At 41.8% G+C, this 13,686-nt stretch overlaps 1 protein-coding gene across 3 annotated transcripts in view; it reads left to right on the forward strand.

Moving 5' to 3' along the window:
• adgrl3.1 (adhesion G protein-coupled receptor L3.1) overlaps positions 1-13,686 on the forward strand; it is a 587,214-nt gene that overhangs the window by 471,232 nt on the left and 102,296 nt on the right. For all 3 annotated transcript variants that reach the window (XM_063049189.1, XM_063049191.1, XM_063049192.1), the window contains 4 exons: positions 377-560; positions 6,816-6,938; positions 9,380-9,585; positions 11,763-11,936. In XM_063049189.1, the coding sequence (XP_062905259.1) occupies positions 377-560; positions 6,816-6,938; positions 9,380-9,585; positions 11,763-11,936 (687 nt within the window). The remainder of the gene's footprint in view (positions 1-376; positions 561-6,815; positions 6,939-9,379; positions 9,586-11,762; positions 11,937-13,686) is intronic.

A 13,686-nucleotide genomic window follows, 5' to 3' on the forward strand; every position in this document is an offset into this window, starting at 1 on the left:
TCTTCCTTTCTGTTAGCCCGCTGAATCTAACTCAGATTAACAGTTGTCTTTTATCGTAAACACTCAATGCAAAAAGACCGTATTCAATCCATTAGTGTGTATTGACTGTAAACATTATAAAACCTGGATTCATGCATGAAGTCTTCTGTGCATGTGTCTTACCTCAAACTGCATAAAAAGATCATTATCACTGATGCATTGTTCTAAAATGCAGTGTTGCTTTCATGCTGTGTTACAGGCATGAGTGGCAATGATTACCTTCTCATCTCTGTAGGGCCCCATTTGTCTTCCACTCCATATGTTGTGTTTACCTGAATCCACATCTGCCCTGAAATGGGTTGTAAAGCCCTGTATCACTCTTTCTCTTAATCTGTAGGCCATGGTAGCGACAGTCAACAACCTCCTGCAACCACAAGCTCTGGATGCTTGGAAAGACCTGATGACCAATGATCAGCTGCGAGCAGCCACCATGTTACTTGACACTGTGGAGCAGGGAGCCTTTGTCCTCGCTGACAACTTACTCAAGACAGACATAGTGCGAGAAAACACAGAAAATATATGTGAGTACGGTCAATTTGATATTTAAAACATATGTCTGGTAATAAATCTTACTTGAGGTAATTACAAAGAGAAACTTAATGGCCCATTCTGCCCACTATACCTTCAATGGTTGTAGAAGTTATTTGCACAGCCTGACCTCACCTTCCTCTGCTGGGACTATAACCCTTTAGGTGACAGCTCTTTAAATTGCCTTGTACTGCATGGAGCAACTAGGGTTGTTTTCTCTGGAATGGCAGAGGCTGAGAAGGAGACCTGATAAATGTTTATAAAATTATGATAGGCTGAGATAGACTAGACATCCAGTACCTTCCCCAGGGTTGCAGGTATTTAAGATAAGACAGGGAAAGTTTCAAAGTAGGTGTGTACTGTGAAGTTGTTATGCAGAGAGTGGTGGTTACCTGGGACGCACTGGCAGGAATGGTGGTGGAGGCAGATACAATAGAAGTACTTACGAGACTTTTAAATAAGCACATGAATATGCAGAGACTGGAGGAAAAGAACCACTTGCAGGCAGAAGGGAGTCAATTTAATTAGGTGTCATTAGCTTAATTAGTTCAGCACAATATGGTTGGGCAAAGGGCCTGTTCAAAGTTCAAGGTAAATTTAATATCAAAAGACATATACGTCACCATTATACAACCCTGAGATTTGCTTCTTACAGGCATGCTCCTTAAATCCGTCATAGAATAATAACTTAATAGAATCAAGGAAAGACTGCACCAAATGGGCATTTGAGCAATGTGCAACAGACAACAAACTATGCAAACACAAAAAATGATAATGAACAAATAAACAATAAATATTGGGAACGTAAGAGGAAGAGTCTTTGAAAGTGAGTCCATACATCCTGGGAACATTTCAGTGATGGGGCAAGCGAAGTTGAGTGAAACTATCCCCTCTGGTTCAAGAGCCTGATGATAGAGGGGTAATAATGTTCTGGAACCTGGTGTGAGTCCTGAAGCTCCTGTACCTTCCTCTTGATGGCAGCAGCAAGAAGAGAACATAACCTGGTTGGTGGGGGTCCCTGATGATGGATGCTGCTTTCCTGCCACAATGCTCCATGTAGATATGCTCAGTGATGGAGAAGGCTTTACCCGTGATGGACTGGGCCATATCCACTACTTTTTGCAGGATTTTCTGTCAAGGACATTGGTGTTTCCATACCAAGCTGCATTGCAGCCGGTCAGTATACTGTCCACCATACATCTAAGTTTTAAAAGTTATGCTGAATCTTTGAAAACTCCTAAGGAAATAGAAGCGCTGCTGTACTTCATAATTGCTCGTGTGCTGCCCCAGGACAGATCCTCTGAAGTAAAAACACTGAGATGAATTCCCTCCAATTCTGAATTTGCAATGAGGACTGGCTGATGGACCTCAAATGTTCTAAGTTTTAATGTGATGAGGGTTTCTGCCTCCACCACTCATTCAGGTGGTGAGCTCCACATTCCAATTTCTCTCTCAGTTAGAACATTCCCTCCTCTCTCATGCCGCTCGATTCCCCCTTTTGTATCCTTCTGTATCCCTTCCCATTTTTGTTGAAAATGCTGCTGTGTTTTGCATACCTTCATTGTCTCCCCTCAGCCTTCCCTCCTCCAAAGAAAATAATTCCAACTTATCCAATCTTTTCTCAGAGCTACAGCTTTCCATTTCTGGCAATTTCTTTAACTAACTAAAGTCAGAACAGACTTCTGGAACAACTCAAAGGCTCAAGCAGCATTGGAGTTGTTCAGTGGACCGTTTTGGTAAGATGGTGCACATGACGGCAGTGGCTTCTCCGAGTTCAACCAAAGGTGAAATTGTTTGTCCTTTACCTAATTTCTTTCATTGAAAGACACTGGTGAATATTCAGAACATCTAATGCTGCAGGTCTATCCCATTAGTGAGTTGTCCGATAGCAATGGAGCTGGTCATACTGCATGCCGTCCTGTTCCCTTCACCTGTTGCGTACTATTGTTGTGCGGAGGTGGTGCGCAGTCTAACAAACAGTGCAAATGATCTGGCACACTGACCTCTACCTTGCCGAGGCACGGCGACAACTCGCGGATACCTCCTCTTATTTACCCCTCGATCATGACCCCACTAAGGAGCACCAGGCCATTGTCTCCCACACCATCACCGACTTTATCCGCTCAGGGGATCTCCCGTCCACTGCTACCAACCTTATAGTTCCCACACCCTGCACTTCCCGTTTCTACCTCCTACCCAAGATCCACAAACCTGCCTGTCCTGGCAGACCTATTGTCTCAGCTTGCTCCTTAATCCCTTCCTACCTATATTCGTGACACTTCTCATGCTCTGAAACTTTTCGATAATTTTAAGTTCCCTGGCCCCCACCGCTTTATTTTCACCATGAATGTCCAGTCCCTATATACATCCATCCCCCATCAGGAAAGTCTCAAAGCTGTCCGCTTCTTTTTGGATTCCAGACCTAATCAGACCACTCTGCTCCATCTAGTCAAGTTAGTCCTTACTCTTAATAATTTCTCCTTTGGCTCTTCCCACTTCCTCCAAACTAAAGGTGTAGCCATGGGCACCCGTACGGGTCCCAGCTATGCCTGCCTTTTTGTTGGCTTTGTGGAACAATCTATGTTCCGTGCCTATTCTGGTATCTGTCCCCCACTATTTCTTTGCTACATCGACGACTGCGTTGGCGCTGCTTCCTGCACGCATGCTGAGCTTGTTGACTTCATTAACTTTGCCTCCAACTTTCACCCTGCCCTCAAGTTTACCTGATCCATTTCCGACACCTCCCTCCCCTTTCTAGATCTTTCTGTCTCTGTCTCTGGAGACAGCTTATCTACTGTAAGCCTACTGACTCTCACAGCTATCTGGACTATTCCTCTTCTCACCCTGTCTCTTGCAAAAATGCCATCCACTTCTCGTAATTCCTCCGTCTCTGCTGCATCTGCTCTCAGGATGAGGCTTTTCATTGACGAAGGAGTTGTCCTTTTTTTAAAGAAAGGGGCTTCCCTTCCTCCACCATGAACTCTGCTCTCAAACGCATCTCCCCCATTTCACGCACATCTGCTCTCACTCCATCCTCCTGCCACTCCACTAGGAATAGGGTTCCCCTTGTCCTCACCTACCACCCCATCAGCCTCCAGTCCAACATATAATTCTCTGTAACTTCCACCACCTCCAACGGGATCCCATCACTAAGCACAACTTTCCCTCCCACCCCTCTGCTTTCCGCAGGGGTTGCTCCCTACGTAACTCCCTTGTCCATTCGTGTCCCCCCCCCCCCACATCCCTCCCCACTGATCTCCCTCCTGGCACTTATCCTTGTAAGCGGAACAAGTGCTACACATGCCCTTACACTTCCTCCTTCACTACCATTCAGGGCCCCAAACAGTCCTTCCAGATGAGGTGACACTTCACCTGTGAGTCGGCTGGGGCGATATACTGCGTCCGGTGCTCCTGATGCGGCCTTCTATATATTGGTGAGACCCAATGCAGACTGAGAGATCATTTCGCAGAACACCTACGCTCTGTCCGCCAGAGAAAGCAGGATCTCCCAGTGGCCACACATTTTAATTCCACATCCCATTCCCATTCTGACACGTCTATCCACGGCCTCCTCTACTGTAAAGATGAAGCCACACTCAGGTTGGAGGAACAACACCTTATATTCCATCTGGGTAGCCTCCAACCTGATGGCGTGAACATTGACTTATCAAACTTCCGCTAATGCCCACCTCCCCCTCGTACCCCATCTGTTATTTATTTATGTACACATTCTTTTTCTCTCTCTCCTTTTTCTCCCTCTGTCCCTTTCACTATACCCCTTGCTCATCCTCTGGGCTTCCCCCCTCCCCCTTTTCTTTCTCCCTTGGCCTCCTGTCCCATGATCCTCTCATATCCCTTTTGCCAATCACCTGTCCAGCTCTTGGCTCCATCCCTCCCCTTCCTGTCTTCTCCTATCATTTTGGATCTCCTCCTCCCCCTCCCACTTTCAAATCTCTTACTACCTCTTCTTTCAGTTAGTCCTGACGAAGGGTCTCGGCCCGAAACATCGACTGTACCTCTTCCTAGAGATGCTGCCTGGCCTGCTGCGTTCACCAGCAACTTTTATGCGTGTTGCTTTAAATTGCAGCATCTGCAGTTTTCCTCGTGTTTGCGAGTGCAAATGAATGTCTTGGGAGTTTCTATTGTGAGTGCAAGACCCTGTTGGACATTTGAACTGTAGAATACTGCAAGTCTGGTTCACTGGTTCATTGGTGAGACCGATGGCAGGCGAGCTGCTTTGCCTTAACTGTTGAGTGGACCAGGCTTTCATGTCGCGGTGTCACCTGATGCAGCTGCCCTGGATAGGGGATTCAGGAGGTGGTGTGGGAGAGAGCAGGGGCCTCTGTTGGCACTGGAATTCATATTGAGTTGGGGGCAGTTCGCTGCCCTCCCCACCCCCCAGTGCTGCCTTCCAGTGTTTGCTTGGCGAAAGACAAGCTGGACCAGGACAGCTTCTGTGCACCATCAGCCATGACACTCGGGCTTGAACTGTATTTTTTTTATAACTATGTTTTTTTTCTCTGCTATCATAACTATACATATACACTGTGTGCTGTTGGTACTGTCTTTCACACGTTGGCCCTGGAGAAATGCTATTTCATTCAGCTGTATTCATGTGTATGGTTGAATGACAATGAAATGACATGAAGGGGCTATTTCTCTACCACCAGAGATGTTGCTCAACCCAATGAATTCCTCTGGCAGTTAGTTTTTTTCTGCTCCAGGTTCTCGCATTTGCAGTCTCCTTTTGATGTTAGAAATCTGAAATAAAATGGGAGAACGCTGGTGATACTTAGATCAGGAAACACCTGAGGAGAGAGAAATATAGTTAACAGTTCTGATAAAGAATCTGATCATCTATTTAATCAATAGTCAAAGAATACAATGATATATTTATTAGAGACATTTATGTGGATTTACCTGAATTGTTAGAGTTGCAGAAAAGTTTGACCAGTGACTCAATCTTTAAAAGTAATGAGGTTTGTACTTAACATATTAAACTGAGTAATTTGTCCCTTGAATCTGCACCAAGTAAATTTATTCCATTTTTTCCATTTCTGAATATTTAAGAATTTTAAATTATTTAACTTCTTAATCATTTTAAATAATTTTATTGTTCCCTTGAATTCCAGTAGTTTTTTATATCTTTCTGGGTGTCAAGGACTTAAGAAACATTCAGAGTGGTTTTCAATATGACAGCCAGCAAAGCTTGAAGCGTGGCTTTGTGTGCTGTCAGAATGTGTCCTGACCCACACATTTGATGCATTCCCTCATGCAAGAACCTGCATCATTCTATGATCAGAGCAACAATGTTTGCAAGTTGATATTGGGAGATCTGTGTTGGGATGGTACTTGTTGTAGCAAGTGTGGTTCGCTTGCTTGATGGCAGCAGCTCTGGATCATTGCATTTATTGATAAAAGACTTTTCAATAGATTTGTTCAGTTACATTAGTAGAATCATTTACATTGCCTTGCATTCTCATTGCAAGCAATTTATAAGAGTGTTTTCTGCAGGCTCCCTGTGGTTATACTGCCCTATATCCCTTAGGCAATGACAACTATGATCAACTAGAAGAAAATCATGTTAGCCAGTTTTTGAAATTACACCACACATGAGCAGAGTGACAGGTTTGAAAGTGACAAGACTGAAAGACTTGAATCTCTCATCTTCCACTATATTAATGAATCACGGCATGAGAAGAAGGATTCAGCCCAGTGAGTTCATACTAGCCCCATTTAGCTGCAATCCATTTAGTCCTATGCCATTTCCCTGTAGCCTTGAAAATGCTTTCCTCTCAGATATTTACCCAGCTGCTATTTGAACTCTAAAATTGAATCCGCTTCCATGATTACCCTGTGGCAGCGCAGGACCAAACCACCCACTGCATAGATCAGATTTGAGGTGAACAGTCCAGATGTATGAGAAGGAAATGAGATTAGGTAGAAGAGATTAGTGGGTTATGCTGATAGAATTGGCTAAGGAAGTATGGAGGAAGTGTAGAAAACCATGAATGCTGGCACGGATCAATTGGATCAAATGATCATTCTGTTTTTTTTTAATTTTATTTTTTTTATTTGGATATTCTGTTTTATGACATATAATACATGCTCCTTTCACTGAGATGTTTCTGACCCCTCTTGATGACAAGATTAGGCAAATACATGATTGTGTGATTGATGTGGAAAACACTTGTCTCCTTCAAGACTGATCAACTAATCTCATGTTTTGTGCTCTGTTGGGAATTCAGTGTTGGAGGTTGCCCGATTGAGCACTGACGGATCATTAGAAGATTTACAATTTCCACAAAATGGACTAAATGGGAATTCCATCCAGCTTTCTGCAAGTACTCTGAAAAAGAATGGCCGCAATGGTAAGTCTCAGCTTGGAGCATGACAGTCAGGATTGGAGATTATTCATATGCCAAAGTGGGACTGAACGGCAGTGGAAAAATGTAACACATTTGCAGCACAGTGGTGTAGCTGGTAGAACTGTTGCCTGTCAGTCACAGAAATCCCGGTTCAGTTATGAATTTGTGTGGTATCTGAGTAGTCTATTGTGGGAGAAACTGATAAAATTGTGGGAATAACAGAAAAGAAGTGGGATTAAAACAGGATAAGAGAAGGCATACATAGTGTGCAAAAGGGCATGTTTCCTGCAGTATCTCTTGAGGACCCCATGACTCTTTTTGAGTGAACAGGGTCCTCATCATTGCAGCCAGTCACCAAGCTAACTGAGAGTAGAGCAGGGTGTAAAGAATCGTGTTAGAAGCAGAACGACGTTGCTATTCCAGGTGTCACCAAGAGATTCCATGTCTTAGCCTTGCATTGGGCTTTTGCACCAGTGATGATTTAATTTATGGCATCAAACCCATGGCTTGCTTTGCAGTGAGATGCCTTTCCTCAGGTACATTCTCTGAAGCAAGCTGTGAAGGGTGTGGATGAATTTTAATAATTTAATTCAGGACTTGTTGAGTCCAACATCAGAGGAAAACAAGGATTTTAAAAAATATTCACAATAATAATAATAATAATAATTTAATGTGGAACCATTGCCTCCAACAGCCCTGGATTAATTATAAAAAGTTATTTATTTGTTGAAAAATGATGTTATGAAATTCTATCAGATTTGCAAAACCAGTACATTGCTCATCTAATATGTTGTGCAGCTAATTTATTAATGCATTTTCTTCACTTTATAATTAAAGTTTGTAAGGTGATCATATTAAAAACAGCAGTTTCAGTTTATTGGAATATTTCCCTTTGAATTACCTGCAGCATTTTGTGTGATCTCATTGGAGCTTTCTGATATGTCAAGATTACCTTAGACACTATTTGCTGCTCATTTATTTTGCAGTGCTGCCCAGTATCAGATTCACAAGGCTGACAGCGAACCACTCATTTATTCTATCAGTACCCTGAACAAAACAACAGGCTTCTCATAATTGGTCTTTAATAAGATCTTAATAGCTTTTTTGTGGTTAATTTTCATTGAATTATTTTCGCAATAAACATGAAGCCTGGTACAGATCTTTGTTTTCATTATGTTGCTGTAGGAGATTGTTTGGCTGTTACAGAACCTACAGTTTTATTCCAGTAATTTTAGTGGAATGAAAATCAGATGGATTTACAAGAAGCAGGAAACCTTCCAACAGGCTGAAGATGTAGATACAGCCCAAAGAAAATGTATAACTTCTCTATCCGCCTTGGCGCTAACCAAAAATATACACCTAGAATTATGTTTTAAAAAATGTAATGGACTATTTCCAAATAGAAATAAAATCTATATGCAGGTGCTTCAAATTAGGGTTTGATTTCTAAGCCCCTTTCACAGTTGGAGCTACTTTTTTAAAATTTCCACAAGTTGTCAAATGGAATATCAGAAATGCCAAGGATGACAGGGCCTCCCATTGTTTTTGTTTAGTGTTTTTTTTCAGTGAACTGAAGGATTGCAATTAGGCAGTTTTAATTAATGCTAAAATTATCCTGTGGCACTCAAAGGATGGCTGCTGATATGTTGTCCTTGAAAATAATAAGTGCTTGTGGCCGAGGACAAATATTGTATCAGTCTTGCTCACATGAGTGTCAATTACGTACGTGGTGAAATCACTTTTGTCATTCTGGCTGATGGATGCTTTTGAGTGTATTTCACGGGGTTGACTTTACCAAGCTTTCTATTATGCAGTTTCAATTAACGTAGCACTAATATGCAACTTTTTAAAAATTGACTTTAGAGAAAATTTTAGTGTTCCTGAAACTTAAGTATTTGAGGGATCAAGCCACCCTGCCTCTATCTAGTCTTTCAGAAAACCTTTCAAAGGCAGACAAAGTGAAGATGCTTGAAATCTGAAGTAGAAACAATAGTGCTGTAAATAATCAGCAGGTCAGGAAGACCATTAAGATTTTGGGTTAATGGCAAGTTCTCTGCTTCTCTGCCACCTCTGTTTCTCCCTCCACAGATGCTGCCTGACCTGCTGAGTGTTTCCAGTATTTTCAGTTTTCATTTTACTATTATTCTGTCTGTATCTGGATTTGATTGTTTGTTGTCATATACGTACACCAGGGTGCAATGAAATTCCTTGTTTGCATGAAGATCATAGAGTAAATGTAATGATGAATACAGATGCGACAATAAAAGCATCAAGGCACAAAGCAGCAGAATGGTGCAATCTGAATTAGTGAACGAAGAAATACTGCAGTGACTATAATAGAACAACTGTGAAGGATAGAGTTAAGAGCATCTGCCTTTGTATAATTACTACACTTCCCATTCTGTTCAAACATCAGTAACCAATAGATTATCTCCTTATTGCAGGTGAAATAAGATTGGTTTTCGTCCTCTACAATAATCTGGGAAGTTACCTTTCTACAGAGAATGCCAGCTTCAAACAAGGAAGTGAAGCGATGTCAACCAACCACACGGTTATAGTCAATTCTCAGGTCATCTCTGCAGCAATAAACAAGGAAAGCAATCGGATCTATTTGGCGGCACCTGTCATTTTCACCTTAAAACACATTGATGTGAGTGTGTGTACAAATCAACTCATTGTTTGTGGATATCTTCCTCTCCTGTCTGAGTCAGTATCTTCCTACACTCAAGACCCAGACTGCAGTTTAAACCAGTCAACCAGCAGCAGATCATTTTGCACACTGTTTGAATAACCAGCAATTTTACTGAAAGACAGAAGGTTGTCAGTAAATATTGTTACTTCCACCTTGTATCAGTTTGACTTCAATTCATTACCCATTGTCTGTCATGGACGAGGAATGCAACGTGAGGTAGAGCAACAGGGTAGATGAGGATCTGTTGTGCCTTGCTTATTTGGTAGAATTATTTAAAGCTATTGAAAATATCTACAAATCTGACCTCGTCTTCTTGTGCTGTCAACCACTTGAGAGGTTTTCTTGACTATACAAGAATCCACATCATTGGTTAAGGGAAGTTGTGATTAGGGTCCCTGCAGAGAGTTGACCAGATGTCAGGCCATGTCTGTATTGTTGCAAAGGAACAATAGGTGTCCAAACAGGGTTCTGAATTACACACACAAAATGCTGGAGGAACTCAGCAGGTCAGACAACATTTATGGAAATGAATAAATAGTTGACGCTTCGGGCTGTGACCCTTCATCAGGACTCAGCATTAGAAATGCTTAGAACCTGGGTTCTGAATTGTCCATATGTCTGTGTTGAATTGTCCATATGTCTATGTGCTTGAAAGTTGTTTTTATCTAAATTCTTCAGATCAATTAGTGTTGCTTAAAATTTGTCTTTCCCAGTGAGATCGTGTCATTTTTATCATATTTGGCAGCGTTTTCTTTTCAGCTTGAAGGTAATTCATTTAGTCATTAAGTTTAATGATTTGACCCTTTTGGAATATTCCAAGGAATATTACCAGGATGCTGCCTGGATTACAGAGCATGTGCTACATGGACAAATGAGTGTTGTTTTCTCTGGAGCTGTGGAGACTAAGGAAAACCTGATAGAAGTTTATAAAATTGTGGATCGGAAACAGAGTTAGGTTTTCTTTAAAATCACTGCCTTATATGACATGAAGTTTATTATTTTTCTGTAGCCACACAGTGCAAGGACATAAAATGACTATAAGTTAGTGCAAAAAAAAAGTAATATTGAGGTAGTGTTGATGGACCACTCAGAAATATGGCAGAGGAGACTGAGATGTTACTGACTTGTTGATTGTGGGTCTTCAGGCTCCTGTATCTCTGCCCTGATCAGAAGAAGGCATGTTCCAGATGATGAGAATCCTTGCTGATGGTTACTGCTTTCCTGAGGTGCTGCCTCTTGTGTGATATTCTCGATTATGGAGAGGGTTGTGCCCATGTTAGAGATTGCTGAATCTACATCTGTCTGTTGCCTCTTGTAGTTCTGTGCATTGGAGGCTCTATACCAGGTTGTGATGAAACCAGCCGGAATGCTGTCTACTGTAGAGCTATAGAAAATTATAAGAGATTTTGGTGACAAACCAGATCTTCTCAAACTCCCAACAAAACAGAGCTGCTGCTGTACTTTCTCGTTGATTGCATCGATGTGCTGAGCCCAAGACAGATCCTCTGAGAGTTGATGCTCAGGAACTTGAAGCTGCTCATGCTTTCCACCACAGACCCCTCAATGAGCCTTGATGTGTGTTCTCCTGACTTACCTTTTCCTGCAACATCAGTCTACCTGCCAATCTATCTCACTCCTTGATGCCGTTTGAGATTTTACCAACAGCAGTAGTATCATGTGCAAATTTATGGATGGTATTTGAGGGCGCTGAGCCATGCAGTCATAAAATATAGAGAGATTAGAGTAGTGGGTTAAGCGTACATTCTTGAGGTGTGCCTGTGTTGATTATCAAGTGAGGAGGAGACGTTATTACTAGTCTCTCAAAGAGGAAGTTGAACATCTGGATATAAAGGCTCAGATTTAGAAGCTTGTGGATTAATACTGTATGATTGGCAGTAATTATTGAATTGCAAATGAAGCAGATGGTTGTCAGAGTTGATTTTAGTTCTGCATTGAAATTAATCAAAGAGAGATCTTGGTACAGTAGCTATCTGAATGCAGCTTCTACATAGAGTACGTGACATATAGCAGATTGCTTCTTGACTAGGGTAACAAATAGTGTTGGCCAGCTTTGGGAAGTGAGGGAGAGATTATGCTAACTATAGTTTAAAAGATTATGTTTCTTTTTGTTTCAGCTCCAAAACAATTTTAATCCAAACTGTTCTTTCTGGAGCTACTCTAAACGGACAATGACAGGGTACTGGTCCACACAAGGCTGCAGAATGTTGGGATCGAACAGAACTCACACCACGTGCTCCTGCAATCATCTGACAAACTTCGCTGTCCTCATGGCACACAAAGACGTAAAGGTAAGCAGTTTAGGGTGGTGTGTTTAAATCCCTCAGCATTGAATGATACAATGGTGAGCAAATCTGTCTCTACTTTTATAATCTAGGGGAATTACAGAGCAGGGTACAGAAGGAGGCCATTCAGCCTATCAAGTCCAGACTGACTGGCAAAGTCAAAAGTCAGGTTTATTACCATATGCTCACGTACATGTATGCACAGGTGTAATGAAGAGCTTACTTGCAGCAACTTCACAGGTATATAGCATCATATGAGCAACATTCACAATAAAACATAAATAAAACAAATTATATACACTTAAAAAAGAATATAATTAGAACAAAGAAAGTGTCCATTTTGCTGCAAAGTTGTGGTTGGTTCAAGAACTGAATGATTGAAGGGAAATTAGCTAATCTTGAACCTAGTGGTATAGGACTTTGAGCATCTGTACCCCCTTCCTGATCATATCTGTGAGAGAAAGAGCAGGGATCTTTGATGACACTGGAATGTTATGGCAATATCTCCTGTATAAGGCATTTGTGAGGCTGAATTTGGAGTATTGTGTGCAGTTTTGGTCACCAAATCACAGGAAGGATATTAATAAGGTTGAAAGAGTGCAGAGAAGTTTTACAAGGATGTTGCCGGGACTTGAGAAACTGAGTTACAGAGAAAGGTTAAATAGGTTCGGACTTTATCCCCTGGAATGTAAAAGAATGAGGGGAGATTTGACAGGGGTATATAAAATTATGATGGGTATAGATAGAGTGAATGCAAGCAGGCTTTTTTCACTGAGGCTAGGGGAGAAAAAAACCAGAGGACATGGGTTAAGGGTGAGGGGGGAAAAGATTAAAGGGAACATGGGGGGGGTGCTTCTTCACACAGAGAGTGGTGGGAGTGTCGTATGCGCTGCCAGATGAAGTGGTAAATGCGGGATCACTTTCAACATTTAAGAAAAACTTGGACAGGTACATGGATGAGAGGTGTATGGAGGGATATGGTCCAGGTGCAGGTCAGTGGGACTAGGCAGAAAAATGGTTCGGCACAGCCAAGAAAGACCAAAAGGCCTGTTTCTGTGCTGTAATGTTCTATGCTTCTATGTAGATACATGTGGAGGGATGTGGATGTGGTGTGGAGGGATATGCCTGTGACAAATTGGCCTTAGCTGGGAAACTGTACCACCAAGAGTGGGGGGTTCAGGGGAACGTTCACAATCGCAGAAAGAACATGAAAACTCCACACAGATGGCAGTGGAGGTCACAATTGAACCTGGATTGCTCAAGCTATGAGACAGAAGCATTACATGCTGTGCTATTAAACAGTGGGTCATCACACAAGTGATTCTAGGCATATGATGTTAATGGCATGGTGAAAAGAAATGAATTCACCAAGAATATGTTGTAAATGTGTGACTATGCATCATGGGAACATATTAATTCTTCAAATGAAGGGGATTGTATAATACAAGTGAGTTTAAGAACCAGCAATTATTCCATCAACTTGCTCCTCTGTTCTACCAGGTAATGCCTGGTGTTAAGTGTGACCTCAAGCATCCAATCTGCATAATCCTTTGCTTCCTCATGGTCCAAAAATCTCTTCCGGTTTTGGATATATTTGTTGATTATAACTCCACAATTTTTCTGCGACGGACTCCTAAGTCCCATGACCATCTGATAGTTGAAGTTCTTTCTGATTTCACTGTCCCTCTTTCTAGAGCTCCAGTCAGGGAAAAGTTCTCAACCATCTCCCTGGCAAGAACATCTCTCACTCTTCTAA

This window comes from Mobula hypostoma, chromosome 5 (assembly GCF_963921235.1).
Source record: "Mobula hypostoma chromosome 5, sMobHyp1.1, whole genome shotgun sequence".
NCBI lineage: Eukaryota > Metazoa > Chordata > Chondrichthyes > Myliobatiformes > Myliobatidae > Mobula > Mobula hypostoma.